General features: G+C 43.6%; 1 protein-coding gene across 1 annotated transcript in view; it reads left to right on the top strand.

Moving 5' to 3' along the window:
* The window catches only part of LOC145342966 (glyoxylate reductase/hydroxypyruvate reductase-like), a 51,976-nt gene that overhangs the window by 8,431 nt on the left and 20,255 nt on the right, over positions 1-23,290 (top strand). The window contains exons 2-4 of the mRNA XM_080188633.1: positions 13,098-13,228; positions 16,673-16,745; positions 19,627-19,743. Of these exons, the coding sequence (XP_080044759.1) occupies positions 13,098-13,228; positions 16,673-16,745; positions 19,627-19,743 (321 nt within the window). The remainder of the gene's footprint in view (positions 1-13,097; positions 13,229-16,672; positions 16,746-19,626; positions 19,744-23,290) is intronic.

Raw genomic sequence — 23,290 nt, 5'->3', positions numbered from 1 at the left:
CAATTCCCGGCCTCGGGTCACTCTCTGTGTGGAGTTTGCACATTCTCCCCATGTCTGTGTGGGTTTCCTCCAGGTGCTCCGGTTTCCTCCCACTGCCCAAAGATATGCTGGTTAGGTTGATTGGCCATGCTAAATTGATCCTGGTATCAGGGGATTAGTAGGGTAAATATGTAGGGTTATGGGCTTGGGGCCTGGGTGGGATTATGGTCGGTGCAGACTCGATGGGCCAAATGGCCTCCTTCTGCACTAGAGGGATTCTATGAACTGTGAGAGTAAGGAGATGAATAGCAAATATGGATACATGTTTTTTTGTCAACAGAAGTAATCACAATAAAATTCCAATGATTGGTGATGTTGTTGAGATGAGCCTTATTGTAAATTCAGGCAGTAAAAGTATTACATTGGCAGGGCACTGTGGAAGGAACTTAAGATAAAGATAATTAAGTGCACAGCTGAAATATGTAAAAAAAAACTCTATCCTTACAAATCTAAAACCCCACTTAAAATTTCATTGCAGATGTGAGGGCGATTGGAATGTTGAGGCAGGATGTAGAGGCAGTGATTGAGGACAATGATGAACACCTTCATGGAATGCTACACAGTGAATTAAAAGTGAATTCTGTGAAACAAGGGTGAAATTTTCCCATTTTTTGGCACAGTGGTGCAGGAAATCTGCCATTTTGCTTGGCTGACAGTTAAAAAAGGGTAATGTTGGCGGGGTGAGTTCTCATTTCCCAAACACCTTGCCCCTTGTTGCCATGGAATAACCTCTCCCCACATAACATTCCCCTCCCCGGCAGAGCTAGAGGGCAGTGCCAAGAATGACCCTCTCCCTCTGAACAATGCACTCACCTAAAGTTCTCTGGTGGGTTCTACTCACCAGATGTACGCAGTGTGAGACCTGTTGTAATTCATGCCAACGTGAATGGGGGGAGGTTCCTCAGGGCTTGGCGTTAGGACCACTGTTTTTCTTGATACATATTAATGACCAAGACTTGGATCGACAGGGGCGATTTTAAACTTTTCAGATGACACAAAATTTGAAAATATTGTGAACTGTGAGGAGGATAGTGATAAACTTCAAAATGACGTAGATGAATTGGTGGCTTGGGCTGGCAAGTGGTAGATAAAACTTAATGCAGAGAAGTCTGATGTGACTCATTTTAGTAGGAAGAATGAGGAGAGGTGATATAAATTTCAGGGTACAGTTCTATAAGGGTTGCACGAGCAGAAGGACTAGAGTATATGTGCACAAAGCATTGGCAAACAGGTTGAGAAGATGGTTAATAAAGCTTACAGGATGTTATGCTTTATGAATAGGGGTATCGGAATACAAAATGAGGAAATTACGATAAACCCGCAATAAAATATTGATTTTTGCCTCAGCTGGAATATTGTGTACAGTTCTTGGCACTATACTTCAGGAGGGATGTGACCATTTCAGGAAGGGTTCAGAAAAGAGTCATGAGAATCATAGAGGCAGCTATAATGCTGACAAACACATCTGCCATTTCGAGGACAGTAATATCTTTCAACAGCAAATATGTTCCTTGCAAGCGAATCCTAGTTCAACTGATATAGGTGAAATTCCATCTGATTCTTTTAAAGTAAGATTTCCCCCATAACTAAGAACTTACAAAAAAAAATCAACATTTACAAGGCCATGTGTATTCCTGTACTTCATTTGTGGGTTGGCACATTGTGAAGGAAATAAGTATTCTCCCATTTTTCAAAAAGAAATGTCGCCACTATCATTACTCACCACAGTTAATCAACAACACCATTCAGTTAATGGGTTATCTAGTTACTTTAGTTCCAAGTTGTTTGGGTGAACTTTTATCTTTCTTCCTAAAATGCCATTTGCTATAGGTTTGAAACAAAAGAGATATAATTTTCCATCTTTTGGAAGTTAAACCCCTCCAATGCATAAATAGTGTTAACCCATTCTTTAGTCATCAGCCACATAAAATTAATTAGGAACCCAGATGTGGCTAATTGCATTTTGAATCAGTAAATAAAAATTGAGTAATAAGCAATGTCCTTGGGTCTGTGCTCATTGACATGGGACTTGCATGGACTTTAGCCATTTTGCCTTGTCAATGAGATAATAAATCAAAAAGTAAAGAGTGCAATTGCTTCTTGATCATCGAATACTTTACTTTTAGGACGGTATGGTGGCACAGTGATTAGCACAGATGCCTCACATCACCAGGAACCCGGGTTCAATTCCCACCTCAGATCATTGTTTATGTGGAGTTTGCAAATTCTCCCCGTGTCTGCATGGATTTCCTCCAGGTATCCCAATCCCAGTCTCGCACAATCCAAAGATGTGCAGGTTAGGTGGATTGGCCATGTTAAATTGCCCCTTAGTATGAGGGGAGGTTACGGGGATAGGCATGGGTAGGATTGTTGTCACTTAGGTTCGATGAACTGAATGGTCTCTTTCTGCACTTTACGGATTCTACGATTCTGCTTCTTTGACTACCGAATGATGGTATATGTTTAAGTAAATGTATAGTAGGTTTTTACCAAAAATAGTGAATGTGCTAAGGACTAGTCTGTTATTTCTGTTAGACAATGCTAGCAAAAGAGGGAACAAAATAGTTTGAAAAGAAGCAAAGAAGTTCTTATTGATGTTCTGGCTGATGTTTATCCTTTGACCGACATCATTTAAACAGATTATTTGGTGATATTTTAATTGTTGTTGGATTTTGCTGTGTGTAAATTGGCTCTCATGTTTTCTGTTACAACAATGACCACACTTCAAAAAAGTATCTAATTAATAATGAAGCACTTCATGACATCTAAAGATGTGAACAGCACAACTGTATATAAATGCAACTTTATCTGCTTTTTTCAAACTGGGTATTTAATAGCCTATGAAGAAATAAAACACAGCCTGATGTAATGCCATGGTTTATGTAAGATAACCTTCTCTGAAAAGCTGAAAAACCATTTAAGATTTTAGCAGTTGAGGCATTTGAAGATGGGAATTTTGTACATCCCTTGTTAGCCAGTACAAGAGAAGCAGCTGAGAGGTGGAAATACTTTTTAATGTGCTTGCTCAATTACAATCAACTTTGTGCATTTTTCATGGTATACATTGTGAGCATGTTTGCTCTGTTCACACGTCCCTGCATGTTTTACTACATGTCCTAAGTCCTTGCCATTACTGTCCTCAGGGCTGTCTCTAGCCCTCAGTTTGGGGTTTTTTCTTTATTATGTCTCAAGATATGGATGTCACTGGTAAGGCTAAGATTTGTTGCCTACCACATAAGAACATAAGAAATAGGAGCAGGAGTAGGCCATCTAGCCACTCGAGCCTGCCCCGCCATTCAGTAAGATCATGGCTGATCTGTCATGGCTCAGTTCCACATTCCCGCCCTCTCCCCATAACCCTTAATCCCCTTGCCTATCAAAAACCTATCAACCCACGTCTTAAAAATATTGAGCGAGGCAGCCTCCACCACTTCAACGGGCAGAGAATTCCAGAGATTCACCACCCTTTGAGTGAAGAAGTTCCTCCTCAACTCCGTTCTAAACCACCCCCCCTTTATCCTGAGGCTGTGCCTTCTAGTCCTACTGTCCTTTCTGAGCGGGAAGAGCCTCTCCACCTCTATCCTATCCGTCCCATTCAACATCTTATACGTCTCAATGAAATCTCCCCTCATTCTTCTAAACTCTAACGAGTACAAGCCTAGTTTATTCAGCCTCTCCTCATAGCTCAATCCCCTCAACTCCGGAATCAGCCTAGTAAACCTCCTCTGCACTCCCTCCAAGGCCAAAATATCCTTGCGTAAGTGCGGAGACCAAAACTGCACACAGTACTCCAGCTGCGGCCTCACCAGTGCCCTATACAGCTGCAGCAAGACCTCCCTACTTTTATATTCAATCCCCCTCACAATGAAGGCCAGCATTCCATTTGCCTTCCTGACCACCTGCTGCACCTGCAGGCTGGGTTTTTGTGACTCATGCACAAGGACCCCGAGGTCCCTCTGCACCCTCGCATGCTGCAGTTTTTCGCCACATAAGTAATAGTCCTTCCTACCATTATTCCTACCAAAGTGGACAACCTCACATTTGCCAACATTAAATTCCATTTGCCAGTTCCTGGCCCATTCGCCCAGCCTATCTAGATCCTTCTGCAGACTTTCCACACCCTCCGCACAATTTGTCGTTCCACCAATCTTGGTGTCATCAGCAAATTGCGACACCATACACTCGGTTCCCTCCTCCAGATCATCTATATAAATGGTGAATAGCTGAGGCCCCAGCACCGACCCCTGGGGCACTCCACTAGTCACCAACCGCCAATCCGAATAGCACCCATTGACCCCCACTCTCTGCCTCCTATTTGACAGCCAATCCTCTATCCACGCTAATACCCTACCCCCAATTCCATGCCCCCTGACCTTCTGCAATAACCTCTTATGAGGCACCTTGTCAAACGCCTTCTGAAAATCAAGAAAGACCACATCCACCGGCTCTCCTCTATCCACCGCCCTAGACACATCCTCATAGAACTCCAATAAGTTTGTCAGACACGACTTCCCCTTAACGAAACTGTGCTGCGTCTGCTCTACCAAACAATTCTCCTCAAGATGCCTCGCTATTTTCTCCTTGATCACGGATTCTAACATTTTTCCTACAACAGACGTTAAACTAACCGGCCTATGATTCCCCGCCTTTTGCCTGGCACCCTTCTTAAACAACAGCATAACATTAGCCATTTTCCAATCTTCCGGCACTTCCCCGGAATCCAACGACGTTTGGAAAATAATCACTTGAACTGAGTGGCTTTCTAGGCCATTTCAGAGGGCAGTTAAGAGTCAGCCATATTTGGAGTGGCATGTCATATTTAGACTAGACTTCCTTCTTTCCATTTAATAAATTGCAGGTGATTCAAAGTGGCTTGAATTAACAAAGGCTTTATTGCCAATAATAAATAATATGTACAAAATGTTAGACTGAATTAACTATGCAACTGAACAACTCTCCTCCCACTGGGCAGCACAGTAGCACAGTGGTTAGCACTGCTAACAGTGGTTAGTCTCTCATTGCCAGGGACCCAGATTCAAATCACAGCTTGGGTCACTGTCTGTGCAGAGTCTGCATGTTCTCCCTGTGTATGCATGGGTTACCTCCAGGCGCTTCAGTTTCCTCCCACAGTCCAGAGATGTGCTGGTTAGGTGCACTGGCTTTGCTAAATTTTCCCTCAGTGTACCTGAACAGGTGCCGGAGTGTGGCAACTGGGGAATTTTCACAGTAACTTCATTGCAGTGTTAATGTAAGCCTACTTGTGATGCAAATAAAACCTTAACTTAGGTTCCAGCTGCAGTACCTCCTTGACCCAGGGTATGTGTCCTTGCTCATGATTGGCTCAGCCTCCTGCCTTGATACACCATGGGGTCCTGCCCGATCACCTGACCCTGAGGTAATGCCCCCTTAAAGGACCACGGTACCACATTCCCTAAATGGACCTTAGTGAATCAGATGGATTTTTACAACAATCAATGATAGTTGTCTTGGTCAGCATTGAAATTAGCTTTATATTCCATATTTTTGTACTAATCAAATTTAAATTCCAGCAGCTGCCACAGTGGGCTTTGAAAGTATTAGCTTGGGTTGCTGGATTACTAGCCCAGCAACATTGCCACTGTGCCACCGTCTCCCTATGATGTTGATGTCGCTATGTTATGTGAAGGAGTTGTTTGCAGCTGACAGCTTACAGGACTTTTTATAATGATTTGATTTATTATTGCCACATGTATTAGGATACAATGAAAAGTATTGTTTCTTGCGCGCTATACAGACAAAGCATACTGTACATGGAGAAGGAAAGAAGAGAATGCAAAATGTAGTGTTACAACCATAGCTAGGGTGTAGAGAAAGATCAACTTAATGTGAGGTAGGTTCATTCAAAAGTCTGATGGCAGCAGGGAGGGAGGTGGACTGGGCTTCGTTCATGAACCTTTGTATTTTCTTGCAGCCCTGGACAGAGCAGGAGCCGTACCAAGCTGTGATGCAATCAGAAAGAATGCTTTCTATGGTGCATCTATAAAAGTCGATGAGAATTGTAGCAGAACATGCCAAATTTCCTGAGCTTTCTGGGAAAGTAGAGGCATTGATGGTCTTTAACAATAGCATCGGCATGGAGGGACCAGGACAGGTTGTTGGTGATGTGGACACCTGGAAACTTGAAGCTCCCGACCATTTCTACTTTGTCCCCGTTGATGTAGGCAGGGGCACGTCCTCCATTACACTTCCTGCCAAAGGCGACCTCTTTGGAAATTCTGTTTGGGTCTCGGAGAGGGAAGATAATTGTCTTGCTTTTTACTGGTCTTGAAATGTTATCAATTTTCCTGGGAGGAAGAGGTGAATGCAGGTGGCATGCAAATTTCCAAAGCTGCATTTATGCTATAGGCAACCTTGGATCAGGGCAAATGAACATTGTTATGTTGACATTGAGAGATTATTGTTGTCACACCAGTTCATCAGATTCTTTACCTCGTTCCTGTAATTAGTCTTAGCATTGTTTGAGATCCAACCCACCACAGTTGTGTCATCAGCAAACTTGAAAATCGAAATGGAAGGAAATTTGGCTACGCGGTCATAGGTATATAAGGAGTATAGTTAAGGGCTGACGACACAGCCTTGTGGGGTATCGGTATTGAAGATAATGATAAAGTCCAAGGAAGAATATGGTTCTTTCATAAACTTCTGACACTAAGGGCCTTATGTTAACTTTGCATCGGTGCGAAAATGTGGTAAAGTCAGCTGTGAGGCCATTAACGCAATCCATGTCTGCACAGATGGCCAGTTTACTGAGATCCAGGAATGGCTATGATCCGATTTGCCCCTGAAATGGGTGCAATAAATTGAATTAATGAACTGCCCGCCCAACTTTATCAGCATTTCCTCCTTTACCATTGAGTTCGTGGATCCGGAATCGTGCCGAAGTGATCATGCTGAATAAAAGTCTGTTTCGGACGCTTCACCTGCTGAAGAGGCACGTTCAGAGCTTCCAAAGGCTCTCTGACTCAGATCAGTGGTGGAGGGGGGGGAGGGAGGCGGGCCTGATCATTCTCTGGTTGGGACAGGGGAGGGAGGCCCGATCGTTGTATTGTTGTGTGGGGCGGTTGTGGAGAGGAGGCCTGATCACTTACTGGTGGCAGGGGGGTGGTGGTGCAGCAGATGGATCTCTGGCTGGGGGAAGGTCCGCTGTCATTCTGTGGGCGATTGTGGGGGGGTGCAGGGGGTCATGATCAGTCTGGGTAGTGGGGGAAGGTAGGTGGATTAGGGGGACAGTGATGTCTGTGGGTTCATCGCTTCTGCTTTTCGCTTCTGGGCCGCTTTCTCTGCTTTCTGTGGCCCAGGAGCGATCTGACATGGGCGCGTCTTTTCAAATTATTTTCTAACTGCGCATGCGCAGTTCAGAGCTCCGATAGTTCTGGCTGCGCTAAGCCCTGCCCACAGCGCGAATGGGGCCTGCGATTTTTTTTTTCTCAGGTGAAGTGCTCATGGGGGCGCCTGAAAGCAGATTTCCAAGTCAAATCTGAATTGCGCCAGATTCAGCACTTAGAATGAAAATGGTTAAATCAGGCCCTAAGTCCTCTAGTCCTGCAACCAGCTTTTTTTTAGTTGTGGTACGATGGAAGGTTTACACTCTTTTATAAAATAAATGTATTTTAAATGCACAACTCTGTCACCCCCTTGTGGCAATAGGACAAATAGACACTGTTCATTCCGACTGCCCTGACCCAAAGTTGCCTCCAGTGTAAATGCAGCTTTGGAAATTTGCATGCCACCTGCATTCACCTCTTTCTCCCAGGAAAATTGATAACATTTCAAGACCAGTAAAAAGCAAGACAATTATCTTCCCTCTCCGAGGCCCAATAGAATTTCCAAAGAGGTCGCCTTTGACAGGACCAGAAGATCCTGCTAGCAGGATGGGTGGAAAAATTCCTACCCAAGGTTGCCCAGGTATGGGCAACAAGCAGCTTTTTTCGAACAAGCATTCTAGGAACAAAATTTAGAATCTAATTTTGATACGTAAAATAATAAATGAGCAATGACAGGCCATGTAAATTTCTTCACTTAGGAGATTGGCAAGCTTTAAAATTGTCCACCCCAGAAGTCTACGGAAACTCTATCATTGAGCATGCTTAAGACGGACATTCATAGATTTCTGAATACTAATGGAATGAAGGGATACAAAACCAGAAAAATATCTAGATCAGTAGTGTTAAGTGGCCCAAAAATTCTCTTACTAACTCTTAATAACTTATTAACTCTGACAACTTACCTCTTGCTCAATGTTTCCCCCAGCACCCCAGACTTCCAAATCACCACCTCTCCCACTCATTCCCCTCCCTCTTGTGCACCAATTCCTTCTCCTGAATCCTCAGTGTGTGTGAAGGCTCAGGAGAGAATGGCGAGAGGAAGGGAGGGAATAAGGGGGCTATGGGAGCAGGGTCGGGGGGAGAAGCTGCGAACAGAAGAGTTGGTGAGTGGGCCGTAGGAAAGACAATTGCTGATATAGCTTTGGGCTTCAGGAACTGACACAAGTGAATTGCAGCTCTTAATTCCACCTAATTAATTATGTCAGGCTTGGCTCCCGTCCATTAATTCCTTGTCATGTGGGAGTCAACCATTTCTTTGCTCATGGGCGAGAGTGGCAGTAAACCTCATTTAACCGTCAGGATGTGCACAGCTGGAATAATTAAATGTGCGGCACTTGATTGTTCTGTAACTGCACAGGCGTGCAGCTTAGAGGGAACTTTGGGGGCTCAGCAGTATACTGTATTCTTTCTGTTTGATTTTAGGACCACTGGTCTTTGATACGTGTTGATGACCTGGGCATGGGTATAGTGGGCATCATTTCAAAGTTTACAAATGACTTTAAATTCGGAATGGTATTTAGCAGTGAAGAGGATAGGAAAAGGTTTCATGAGGGCTTTCACAAATTGGTTACATGAATAGGGGCATAGCAACTGAAATTTAAAACTGCGAAGAGAAAAAACAGGATACTTTTGTTGGAAGCATAAGGAGAGGCAATATAAACTAAGGGTACACCACTCTTTAGGAAAAACATTAAGATCTTAAAGACGATTTTGGTGGGGATTAACTAGAATAGTAACCCAGGATAAGGAACTTCAGGTATGCAAAAGGACAGGAGAGGCTGAAGTTAATCTGTATGGGGCAGAACAAATTAAGAGGAGATTTGATAGAGGTGCAAAAATTCATGAATGATCAAATAAATTTCTAGTGGCAGAACAATTTTTAATCAAAGGATATTGATTTAAGGTCATTGGCAAAATAATCAGTGGCATGAAAAAATAATTACATGGTGATCTGGAACGCTTTGCCTTCCTGAAAAAGGTTTTGGAAGCAGAATCAATTGTCAAAAGGGAATTGGGTAAGTACTTGGAAGAGAAAGTCTGCAGAGCAATAGGAAAAGGGCAGGGCAGTGGAATTAATTGGATAGCTCTTTCAAAGAACCAACACAGGCATATTTGGTTGAATGGGCTCCTTTGGCACTGGATCATTCCATGATTTTATGAAAAGGATGTGAAAACAGCTTTAAAGGGTTCAGTGAAAATTGCAGGAGACAACTTGTGCGCACAATAATAAAGGAGTAAGAGAAATAAATAGACAGAAAATTGCAAGTGCAGAAAATCTGAAATATTAACTGGATATGCTGGAAACTCATTGCAGTTTTGTCAACGTATATCAGACACACCTCAGGCAGTCACCCTTCTGGAGTCCTTCTCCAATAGTCTGACACCCTGATGTCTGCTCCCAGGTCAGATGTAGTAAGAAGTCGCACAACACCAGGTTAAAGTCCAACAGGTTTATTTGGTAGCAAAGACCACTAGCTTTCAGAGCGCTGCTCCTTCATCAGATGAGTGGGGAGTTCTGATCGCAAACAGGGCACAGAAAGACACACACTCAGCTTACTGAATAGTGATTAGAATGCGAGTCTTTACAGCTAGTCAAGTCTTTAAGGTGCAGACAATGTGAGTGGAGATAGCATTAAGCATAGGTTAAAGAGATGTGTATTGTCTCCAGACAGGACAGTAAGTTGCAAGCCCAGGCAAATCATGGGTGTTACAAATAGTGTAACATGAACCCAAGATCCCGATTGAGGCCATCCTCATGTGTGCAGAACTTGGCTATCAGTCTCTGCTCAGCAACTCTGCACTGTCGTGTGTCGTGAAGGCTGCCTTGGAGAATGCTTATCCAAAGATCAGAGGCCGAATGCCCATAACCGCTGAAGTGTTCGCCAACAGGAAGAGAACAGTCTTGCCTGGTGATTGTTGAGCGGTGTTCATTCATCCATTGTCGTAGCATCTGCTTGGTCTCCCCAATGTACCATGTACAATGTACCATCTGGTCAGATGCACAGAGATGTGTGAATTCCCAGTTCTGCTAACCCAACCTTTAAAAATGGCCAGCTGCAGTTGGGAATTTTGTTCCTAGAGGATAAGCTGGGTTTAAAGTTGAACCTGCTAAAACCTGTGTGAAGACTGCAGGGTGTGGAGAGAGGCTAGACGGAAGGCCCACCTCTGTGTTCTGTCACTTTAAGCTACTTTTAAAAAGATTGAAACAAAAAACAGCCCACCAGGTCTCACTCCTCACACCCCCCACACACTTGCTCCATCCATGTCAACCTATGCCATCCGATGCCCCTACCCATCCCAGTAGTTCCTCATAACCCATATGTTTATCCATGCCATGCATCCACCCCCTCCAGACGCTCATATCATTTATGACCCCCACATCCTATGGCTCTTTTCAACCCTTCTGCTGACTTATGCCAACCCATGCCCCACCCACCACCCTTACCTCCTCCATGCCAATTTACCCTAATATCTTTTGACATTCTTTGGCAGCATTGTGATGCTTTGACTTTTCCTTGACAGTTTTTAGGTTACTTGACAGTTTAACAGTTCCTTGACAGCTTTTTAGTTCTTTGGCAGTTCCTTGACAGCTTTGACAGCTTTGACATATCCAATCATTTTATGTACCTTTTACATGCAATCTGATTGTTAATAATCCTAAAGCATGCCTTACCTCTCCCAAAGGTATCCCCAAACTCTATCCAAAGGGGTACCTTACCTCTCCATAGGGATACCCTGGCTAGCCAAATAAATCCATCAAGTTCAGACCTCTTCTTATCTGGTCAAATCTGCACACATTGACTGAAACACTTCTGACCTACCAAAATCTCACTTCAACGGATTATCGGATTCAAATGACCAGCTGCCTTCGTAAATAGTGGGCCTGATTTTACCAAAAATTGGTGCGAAATTGCAGTAAATTCAGGCGTCGGGCCTGTAACGCGATCTGCACCCAAAACCAAGCAGATCGCGCCTTTACTGGCACCCAATTTGGGCACGGATCCGGTCTGCGCCCCAATCAGGCGGCCCGATGATTTAAATGCATTAGCATGCATTTAATTCGACTTAATGAACCGCGCGCCCAACTCTACTGCCAAATTCCACTTTGCCATCTTCAGATCCATTCCGGATCCGCGCTGTTATCCACCTGCAGAATAAAAATCCGAAGCAGATTCCTGTTCTGCAGGGGAACCTCTAAAGGCCATCCTCCTCGAACACCCTTCTCAGACCCCCTGCTAACCACCTTGGCAGAACCCCCCCACCCCACCCCCGACCCCGTGATCCGAACCCCCTGGGAGACAGATCCACCCCCTGGGAGGCAGGCCCCCCCCGGCAGACACCCCCTCCACAGTCAGAACCCTCCCGGGAGGCAGCAGCCCCCCTGCACCCCCGGGAGGCAGGCCACCCCACGATCAGACCCTCCCTCGGCAGAGCACACCCCTAACCTACCTGGATTGCTGCTCTCCCTCCACCATCCTTCTGACGTGCACTTGTTGATGTGGAGATGCTGGCGTTGGACTGGGGTGAACACAGTAAGAAGTCTCACATGTGAGACTTCTTACTGCACTCGTTGGACAGCCTGCAGCACCTTCCTGGCCTTCCGCTGGCGTCTGCCAGAGGAGGGAGGTGGGCTCAGATGGATCTCTGGTTGGGGGAGGATGGACTTGGGAGAATTCCACCCACCATCACCAGCCGCCCCCCCCCCCGCTCTCTGTTTTGTCTTTTGCGCCTGGGCACGCTGTTTCAGATTTTTTTTCGAACTGCGCAGACTGGACCAGAGCCAGCAAAAAGCATATGGGCGCGCCGGAACGAGGTTTCCGGGCTCGGATCCGTTTTATGTCCTGATCCGGCCCTTAGCCTCCAATTGGTAAAATCGGGCCCAGTACGTGCGCAAACCCTGGCCTGACTCCAGCCTCACCCCAGCAAAAATAGGAAATGCTGTGTTTGTGGGTTGGGCTTGGAATTTCCAGCCATTTCCGTGATTTTCACCACAAAGGAGAGTGTTGTAGTGAAAAATCTGGGTCTTCACTTTTCATTAATACAGCTTCAAGATGTTTCAGAGCAGTTCACAGCCAGTGAAGTATTTTTGAAATATAGCCACAGTTGTAATGTAGGTGACAATTTGTGCACAATCATGTCCCACAAACAAAATGTGATAATGACCAGATCATTTATTTTTAGGTGTTGGTTGAGGAATAAGATTGGCCAAAACACTGAGCAGAACTCAAATAATGTCATGGGCCCTTTTAAAATTAAAGTTATTCATTAGTGTCACAAATAAGCTTACATTAACATTGCAACAAAATTACTGTGAAGATTGTTGCCACACTTCAGCACCTGTTCTGATACACTGATGGAAAATTTAGCACAGCCAATGCACCTAACCAGCATGTCTTTTGTGGGTGGGCTTACAGACTCCACACAAATAGTGACCCAAGCTGGGAATCAAACTCGGGTCCCTGGTATTGTGAGGCAGCAGTACTAACCATTGTGCCACCGTGCCACCCATAAGGGTAGACAGGGCCTTGGTTTAACATCTTATCCAAAAGACTGCATTCCATCAGTGTAGTGCTCCCTCAGTATTGTTGATTCTCTACTCAAGACCATAGAGTCTTGAGCCCACAACCCTCAGATCAAAGGCATTGTAGTCCCACTGATCCGCAGTCCAATAGATTTATATCATTTTTTTTTCAGCTGTGATATAAAGCACTGGGATTCGGAAGACCCTGTCCCTCGTACAGAACTATTGAAAGGAGTTGCTGGAGCTGATGGATTGTACTGTTTATTGACTGAGAAAATAGACAAGGAACTTTTAGATGCTGCAGGTACAAACTATACAACCTCTATAATGATGTGCTTTGTAAATGTTAAATTTCAAATCTAATGTGATCTTTTATTTACAGAAAGCTCAGTAAGTATTTAACTATGACCCATGTTGAGATCAATAACTTACAACAATAAATTTAGCTTCCAATGTATAGCTGAAAAGATAGCACAAGATATTGTGCTTTCAGATTGTTACATAATAAACACATTAAAAGCAATACTGATTAAACACGGTTTTGATAGCCCGCTGAAACTTAAAAATGCCAGAACAGAACTTTCCCCTTTTGTTTTCAACACAGTGGAAAAATTTCACTTCACATTTATACCTTACACAATAACTAGCCATTCAATTCTCCTTGAACCAATCCAAGTGAATCTTAGCTCCTGAAAGTTTACTTCTGTTCTTTTCCTTTCTCAGTCTGGTAACTTTTAACCCCAGTACAGTTCTTTGCAAGGAGAGTTTTCCGGAAATCCTCTCCCTAGCTCAATCTAGATGAATCTTCCAGCTTTATTTTAAATCCTCACAAAATGATCTTTTCAATTTGAGCCTGAGTTTTCACCCACATTTCTGCACGATGAACCATAGACTGGCTTACTCTAGCTGCTCTTTCACTCCCTTGGATCCTAGTAGGCTAACTTATTTGTGAACTTTCAGGGATAACTTCTGAAATGCCTGAAACCTGATTCTACCAATGGCTTCCTATAGTGTTATCCCCTCTCAGAGCCATCTCCGTGACAATGTGAATCATATAGTCTGGAATTCTTTGAGGACATTATGAGCATGTTGGACAGTGGGGAACCAGCGGATATGGTGTATGTGGATTTTTAAAAAGCAGTCAACAAAGTGCAGCACAAAAGGCTGAGCATAAGATAAAGGTGCACAACATTACAGGTAATCTATTAGCATGGATAAGGGGTTGGTTAACTAAACAGAAAGTAAAGAGTGGGGATAAATGGGTGTTTTCTGGTGTACCTCAGGGACAAGTGTTAGGACCGCAATTGTTTACAATTTACATAAGTGCACTGGGGACCAAGTGTAGTGTGTCCAAGTTTGCAGATGACACTAAGATGAGTGGTAAAGCAAAGTGTGCAGAGGGATAGAGATTGATTAAATGAGTGGGCAAGGGTCTGGCAGATGGAGTACAATGTTAGTAAATGTGAGGTCACCCATCTTGGTAGGAAAACAGCAAAATGGACAATTATTTAAATGGTAAAAAGTCGCAAAATGCTGCTGTGCAGAGGGACCTTGGTGACTTTGTGCATGAATCGCAAAATGTTGATTTGCAGGTAATTAAGAAGGCAAGTGGAATTTTGTCTGTCATTTCTAGAGGAATGGAGTTTAAAAACAGGGAGATAATGTTGCAGCGGCTTAAGGTGCTGGTGAGGCCACACCTGGGAGTACAGTTTTGGTCTCCTTATTTGAGAAAGGATGTACTGGCATTGGAGGCGGTGCAGAGAGGATTCACTAGATCGATTCCAGAGTTGAGAAGGTTGGCTTATGTGAAGAGACTGAGTAGACTGGGACTTTACTCATTGGAATTTAGAAGAATAAGGGGGAATCTTATAGAAATATATAAAATTATGAAGGGACTAGATAAGATGGAAGCAGGGAGGTTGTTTCAACTAGTGGGTGAAATTAGAACTAAGGACCATAGCCTCAAAATAAAGGAGAGCAGATTTAGGACTGAGTTGAGGAGGAACTTCTTCACCCAAAGTGTTGTGAATCTTTGGAATTCCCTGCCGAGTGAAGCAGCTAAGGCTACCTCATGAATGTTTTTAAAGCAAAGATAGATAGGTTTTTGAATAGAAAAAGAGTTAAGGGGTATGGTGAATGGGTGGGTAAATGGAGCTGAGTTCACAAAAAGGCGGGCTATGATCTTATTGAATGGCAGAGGAGGCTTGAGGGGCAAGGTAGCCTAATCCTACTCCTACTCCTAGTTCTTATGTTCTTATATATATTTTGTATTTGGGTTGAAATGTTGCTTGGCTATCCTTTAAGACATCCAACTCCACTCTATCTGTCAGCAGAGTTCAGAACAGGCCGTGTGACCTCCTCACTCCTCCATTTTATCCTAAACGAAAGAAATAATAATTTTATAAACTCCACATTCTCATACCTTTCCTTCTCTGTCTTTATTTCTTATTAACACTTCAAGACAGCAGGATTTATGATGACAGAGTGGATCAAATTCAATTTTGATTTTGAGGCTTTCTGCAAGGTTTGGTATTCTGGGATCTTTTGTTGTTACCACAAATGGGTCCATGATGCATCCATTTGTAACCTTTCTATACGTTCATGAAACAAGACTGTCACCTCAAGTTGTTAATTTTGAATCAGAATGTGGGCATCACCAACAAGTGACCGTTATTTCCCATCTCTGGTTGTCCTCGAGAAGATGGTGTGATTTGATACAGCTATGGTACATTAGGAGTTGGTTAAGAGTCCACCATGTTGGTATAGGCCTGGAGTCAAACATAGGACAGACCGGTTAAGGATGGAAAGTTATATTTCCTGGAGGACACTAATGAATCAGTTTGATTTTGACATTCCCACAGTTTCACTGTTATATTTATTTTGAGAATTTGATTCATTTTTAAAGAAGAGTAGGATGAATTGGATTACACTTTCAAAGAGTTGACCAGAAATGATGAGCTGAATGACTTCTAAATTTAACCCCACAACCATTTAAATGAAGAATTTTTCTGTCTCCATCTGGAGAGGAAGCTCCTCTTTCAAGAGCTACTGCCCAATCAAATAGTGAAGCAGCCACTTGGACCCATCAGATTCCTCTTCCCACAAGGTGTAATACCCACCCCAGGTTCCTGTCCTTTTGGTCTTTTACCCCAGCCCCTCACCCCTCTTTCCCTCTCAACAGGGCCTTCCAGTTTAGTCCTGACAAGACTCAAACACGCCTGTCATTCTGGATCAAGTGCTGCATGTTTTTTCGTTGGCCTCATTACATCAACATCAGTGACCTCCACTCCTGGTGGCGCTGCCAATAATGGACAGCTGACAATCTGTGACTGGCCACCAGCTCTGTTAGGTGGACTTCTGTTGCTGAGGGATGGAAGTCCTGCCTCAACTCAATTAATAGCCAATAGCCTGCCTAATTCCTGTGAGGCAGCCACTGACATTTTAACCAATGGGTAGGGGCTACTACAGTGCCATATTTAATCCAGAGGTGGAACTCTCATCTCCAAAACTGTCTTGAATGTGTCTTGAATTTATAACTTCCCAACTCTGAGGCAGAACTTCTGCAACTGAGACAAAGTTCACCCAGGCCTTCAATTGGAAGCTTGAAATAAAATAACAGTTCCCATCTTTGTTATAGAATTCTAGCTAGTAAATGTGAAAACTTTTCAATTTTTAGGGTAAATTTAACATTATACAGAAATGTTAAGTCTGTTTGGTTTCATTTTGAGATTTTGTTTTCCTGATATAGGGCCCAAACTGAAAGTTATCAGCACCATGTCTGTGGGGTTTGATCATCTCTCTCTAGAGGAAATTAAAAAAAGGTAAAATATTTGAAAATAAAATGCCAATGTTATCAATTTCATACATTAAAAGATCCTTAGACATAATGTTATACCCTCATTAACTCAGCAATTTGTCAGAGTTTCAAATCTCATAAACTACACTGCAATGTGCTATGTTTATTGTCTTATTTAAAAGCATTGGTATCTGATATTTACACTTTTGAAGAATATATACATTTGAATTGAGTTATACAGTGGATTAGATCCTAACCTTTCATCTCTGGGATTTGGGTTCAATTTCAGCCCTAACTAGTGGGGGGAAAAAATCTCTCAAATTCTGGCTGTGGGAGTTAAGTTAATAGGGCCACCATATAGGATTAAGAATAAGACATTCAATAAGATCAAAGCTAGTTTGTGAGCTATCTCCAGACTGCCCTCTTTGCCCCATATCCCTACATACCTTTGCTTGACAAAAATCTATCAATTTAAGATTAAGATGGACATTTCCAGAAGAATGTTTCAAACTTCCATTATCTTTCTTGTGTAGCAGTGTTTCTTAGGGCTAGATTTTTCACTAAGTACAGGCTTCTCGCATACAATTGTGATGTCACTGGACTAGTAATCCATAGGCCCAGCCCAATGTCCAGGGGACATGGGTTCAAATTCCCATCATGGCAAATGATGGTATTTAAGTTCAATTAATGAATCCAAAATATAAAGCTAGTCTCAATAACAGCAAACATGACAACTATCATTGCTGTAAAAACCCATCTGGTTTACAAATATCATTTAGGGAAGAAAATATACCACATTTACCCAGTCTGGCTTTCATGTGACTCCAGAGTTACAGCTATGAGCTTGACTCTTAATTGCCCTCTGATGTGACCTCACAATCCACTCAGTTCAAGGGTAATTATGGATGGGCAACAAACACTGGTCTTTCCAGTGATGTCCACATTCCAGGAAACAGACTGTTTCTCTTGCAAGTCTTCTTGTCCATATGTGAGTGATGAAGTTGTTGAAGAATATCAGATTGCAAAGTTTCCGGTGTGATGACCAACCTGACTTTAAAACTTACCCCTCATGAGATGCCTACCTCACCCTAATAAGACCAAAGTGGCCTCAAGTGTTCATGAATATACTGAAGTGAATCAGGCCATCTTTCACTGATGGTCTTCCACAGTTTCTGAGGTGCAGAATCTTACGATATTATTAATTTTGTCAAAATATTCTAGATATTCCAATGTTAGCTCATGAACTGAGTCAACAGGAGTATTTTCTGAGATTGGTCAGGTTTGATTGATTCCATGGATTGTCAGTCATGTGAGATTACATCATGCGAGATCACAGCAGGCTGGTAGACCTGCAATCACTGAGTCTTTAATGTCCACAATGTAGAACATCTGTGACATCCAGGAGGACTGATTGTACTTAAACTCCAGGATGTGTAAATCCTGTGCATGGAACTAGTGAATCGTTGAACACTGAAAGTTGCACAGTAGTAGGTTTCACCATAGCCTTTCAGGTCTTGTAGAATCACAGAGGTAGGATTTTGGCATTTGTACCTGTGTCAATCTTGGCCAATAACAAATAGTTACCAACTTTTCTATGGCAAATAATTTGAATTTTGGCAAACACTTTGGATGGTGTGACAGTACTATGCCCTGAATTTCACCCTGCCCAACTAGCAGCCTTTTAGTTTGGGGGACATGGTTGGTGGGTGCAGGGTGGCAGTGAGAAATAAAAGAAAGAGTCTTTCCTCTGGGATGGGCAGTTGAGGTCCTGAGGCAATTGTTTCCTGCCCAATCTCATTTTTAGGCTGGTGGGAGGATTTCCCAGGCATGGGAAAAGCCCAAAAATGATTGGGCTTAAGCCCTGGGCAGGAAGATGAAGAGCACCTCCATCAGAAACCCCCTTCTAAGTTTGGGCACCTGCCCCTTAAAGTTTGGTGGCTACTGGACCTTCTTCTTCCTCCCCCCACACTAGGGAGGACTTCCCTCTTCCTTCAAATCCCTAATTGCCCACTTTCCACCCCCAGACCTTCTCTACCCTCCCCACGTTGGCACTCCTTTCCCTCCAGACCCAAAACTGCGGCTCTGTCATTATGATAAACGCCCACCGCAGTTCCTGGCACTTCAGGGACTAGAGAGTTGTTGGCCAATCAGTCATCGATCAATCAGATTGACAGGCAGCTCTCTAAGGCACAACTTACTCCTGAGAGTAATGATGTAAGCATCCACCTCTTGCTTTCCTCCTCTCCCTCCACCATAATCATACCCTATTTCCTTTTTCCTTTCAGATACCCAACCTGGCCACTCAATGAAGAAACAGAGTGGCACAATGGTTAGCACTGTTGCCTCAGTCTTCCAGAGACCTGGGTTCGATTCTCAGCTTGGATCACTGTGTGGAGTTTGCACATTTTCCCTGTGTCTGCATGGGTTTCCTCCGGGTGCTGCAGTTTCCTCCCACAGTCCAGAGATGTGCAGGTTAGGTGGATTGGCCATACTAAATTGTCCCTTAGTGTCAGGAAGCTAGCTAGGTTAAGTGCATGCAGTTATGGGAATAGGGCCTGGGTGGGATTGTGGTCAGTGCAGACTCAATGGGCTGAATGGTCTCCTCCTGCACTGTAAGATTCTATGAATTAATAAGAAGATAATGATGATGAAAACTCACCGTCATTCAGTTTGACATTCGCAGTAAGTACAGTTCAGTTTCACAAGTCTGTTCCCATTTATGACAGTGTGTCTCCATCAAAGCTGTCTGAGGACAATAAACAAAGGGCACTTCTTGGTTTCCAGGTGTGAGACAAAGCCAACTTTAGCTTTAAACTTATACAAAAAAGCTGTAGAGAAATTTGGAAACTATACATTGAGATGACTACTAAGCCTATTATTAATTTCCATATTTCCTCTGTTTGAAGGGGAATTCGAGTGGGCTACACCCCAGATGTCCTGACCAATGCTACTGCTGAACTTACCATGGCATTGCTCTTGGCAACAGCTCGTCGACTGATGGAAGCAGTAGCTGAAGCCAAAAAGTAAGCTGACTTTTATTTTATTGCCTGTATTGTGTCTGCTTATGCCTGCCTCACAGACTGTTTAACCCTTATACAGTTGGCAAATAACAGTGAGTAGACTGTGAGTAACTGTGGTTAGTTCAATCAATATTTATTTAAGTCACACAGTCAATAATCAGCCACCCAACCAACAATAAGCTTTCTGTACAGAAAATACAAGAGTTCAAGTCCAATACAAGACCTTGACTTAACTTTACATGACTCGCAAATACCCAAGCAGACATTGGCCTTTATCTGTGTGCTGGTCTTGCTTGTCCTCTGCGTAGTCTGGTCCTTTGGTTTGGTCTGGTACTCTGGCTCTGATCTTCCTTCCTTCTCGGGTGTGGTGGCTCTCCTCGTGTTGGTCGCCCCTGGTGATGGTCACTGGTGTTGTAGTTCATCCATGGGGTCAGAGAAAGAGAGAGAGAGATTCTTGGTTGTGCAGCACCCTTTATACCCCGTTGGATTTCATGCTCCTTTTGGCCGTTGCCAATCAATCGATCAGGACTTGACCACCCTGATCAATAAAGTCCAATCGGGTGCTGTCACACCAATCTCTGGGTGTGTCCCCAACGGCTATGTCTGCATGTGCTAGGGTCACGTGGGGTTCACACCTCCCTCCCAAATAAGGAGTTATGGCACCCTTGTGTCAGGTAAACAACCCAGTTTGACCAGAAAGTCTCTTTTGTCCTGGAGATGACCCATATCCTGTGTATTCACTCATCTGGGTTGCAGCCTATTTATCTCTGTCTTTTAGACTGCAGCCTGTCGTTTTAGTTCTTGACCAATTGTCTCAGAATGCTTGACAAATCGCTATTTTAGATGGCCCATTTGGCCATAGTGCCCCCTTTGATCCTGGACATGAAGAGTGATGGATCACAAACTCTGCATCAGTATCTGTCAGGAATTCCTCAGTCACTCAACAGTCAAGTAAGGCCCAGGCATTGGCATACGCAGTAATAATACATTCCCACATCATATTCTAGAAGCTACAGCCAATAGCCCTCTACAAATAGAAACAACCACATATTCTAAACACCACTATTACAATAAGCTAATTACCCACAAATACAGACAATCAGATATTCCAAACATCATTATTACAGAAGCTAATTACCCACAAATACATAAATCAGATATTTCAAACACCTTTACTACACTAAGCTAATTATAAACCAACATTCAACAAACATTGGAATAAAGTATTCACAGACCTGAGGCACATTTGGTAGTAGAATTTCCAATGGGTCATTAGCACAATGGCAGGTTTCCTGTAAACATTGCTCTACTGAATTTGAGGTGACCATGGTTCAAGGGCGGACCATACGTTCTGTCTCCGGTAATCCTTCTTCTCCATCGGCTGAATTGATGATTCGGTGAGGATGATTAGGTGTACCAGGGTGAACAAAATCAGTACTACCAACAGGTGTGACATTATGCGAACAAATGGGTGGATTTGGATGTTTGAGCCCCAGTTCCAAAGGTCATCTCACCAAGAGGTGACTTTAATTTCTTTAATCCTCCTTTTCACCTCTTGGGTCTGCTGTACTATTTTAGTGAAGTTTCTGTGGGCTGTAGTCAATTTTGCCTGAATCAGGTTCAATTCCTGTGGCAGGAGTTTTAGGCTTGTGTCATATTTCTCACGGTACTCCCCTAGAATCTGTCGGACCTCGTCAGTAGTGTTCAAATCTACCCTTTCCCTCTTATGAATGTCTGTTAGTTGAATGACGCGCACCCTGGCTGGTATGTCTGGATTGATGCAGAATGTAGTGTTAGTAATGTTACAATGTGTCGTGCCATACTGATATTGTTTCGGGGAGGTGGTGAGACAGTGTCTCCCTGCTCCCTTGTAAGCTTCCTGAGTTATGTCTGTGTCCAGACTACAAGCTTCTATTGAGCAATTTAGGCTAGTGTTTGTTCTGAAGCCACACAGTACATGCTCATTCAAGTAAACTGGGTACGGACATGCGATTATTTTGTCAGTTTGCTGACATCTGTCCAGAGTAGTGCCTATGAGTCTCCCTCCTTTCTGCACTGCCGTGGTGCCCTATCCAGATATCCTCGTGGATAGTCCATATATTTTCCACTTCAAAGACCCTCAGTCTGACCTGGTCTTTGTGATTATGGGAAGCCGTAAGATCATTCCCAGGCCTTTCCCTGGAGTCTCTTTGCAATCATCATTGAACTAGACTTTGGTCAACTGTCGCATCCGGCAGCCAGATAGCTCAGGGTGTTTCTTACATGTAAGTAAGAGTTCCATCTGTTTGTCACTAATCCAAGACAGAATCTGTCCACTGCGTACCTGCTCTAGGTTTTCCCTTAGCTGTTTTATCATCCATTGTCCATATGGACAACCTGTTGTCGGTCATCATCCTCTAATTTTTCCCTGATAATTTGATTGATTGTCTTGGTCCTTCTAACACAGCTATCATGTGGCTGCTGGCTGTGTTCCCAGCCAGTTCCCCTTCAGCATCTTGCTGATTGTCCTCATTGATGGAACTTAGTGTCTGTTTAACCTGTTGGGTCAGAACTCTTAAGTTTATTGTCCAGGTCAGCTAAATCAAGGGCGTTGATGGTTGCTACCCCTGCCCCGTATGCTGTGGCCATGTCATTGACTAACTCCCTCCTGGATCTTTCATCCATTCCTATCTTCCATCCTAACAGTCTGCGAGTTAAGTGGAGGTATAATCTCTTAAATTGGGGAGAGCACCACTCTGGCAGTTGCGTTCCAGCTATATCCACCATCACAGGTAGCAATACGTGGTGAATGTTGTCACACAAGATCTTCCCTGTGTGTTTTAGTATCAATCCATTCTGTGGTCCGGGGGTGGCTTCAGGACAAATCGAGTGGAATGGGTCTGGGGTTGGCTTCGGCCCAGTTCTTATCTCATAAAATGCAAAGATCCCCTCTACGAGCGTCCTGGGGCACCATTTCCCGAGCTCCAATCTTTTTTCTGGGCTGTTGGCCAGACATCCAATTTCAGGGCACCCATTATTTGAAAATCCCCACCAATTCCCTTCTATGGTGACACTCAGATAACATTCAGTTGAATTGCCATTTGGTTTTCTGTATACCAGCCACTGGTTGTTACACCCAAGCATTATACTCTCCTCGGGGTGCACCCATAACACACCCTCCTCACATTCCTGCGCATCAGGTGGGGCAAACCATAAGTAACCTGGATACCACAAGTTCATCTTGCTTGGAATGTCCTGTGTGCTTATCCCGATAATGAGTCTGATGAGGTAGATCGTTGGCTGCATCTCTGTTGTCGTCTGTCACTGTCCTAAAAAAAATCAATGTAATTTCTGCTGTTATTGCACCTAATGTCTGCTGTGTATACACACATTTAAAGTGTCCATGCTCCCCCTCTTTTGTTCGAACACCTATTTGAGAGTGGTGTGGTCTGGAGGAGCCACGTATCCCAAGCGTCACTTGCATGTTGTAATTCTTAAAATTCTAATTGTGGAGCACTATAGAGCAATTTTTTTTTGTTCCGATGGATGAGTAGGTGAGTCGTGGGGTTGT

The sequence above is a fragment of the Carcharhinus amblyrhynchos genome, chromosome 5, assembly GCF_965287045.1.
Source record: "Carcharhinus amblyrhynchos chromosome 5, sCarAmb.v2.hapA, whole genome shotgun sequence".
Lineage (NCBI taxonomy): Eukaryota > Metazoa > Chordata > Chondrichthyes > Carcharhiniformes > Carcharhinidae > Carcharhinus > Carcharhinus amblyrhynchos.
The sequence above is the reverse complement of the archived record's forward strand: the minus strand, read 5'-3'. Positions and strand labels throughout refer to the sequence as shown.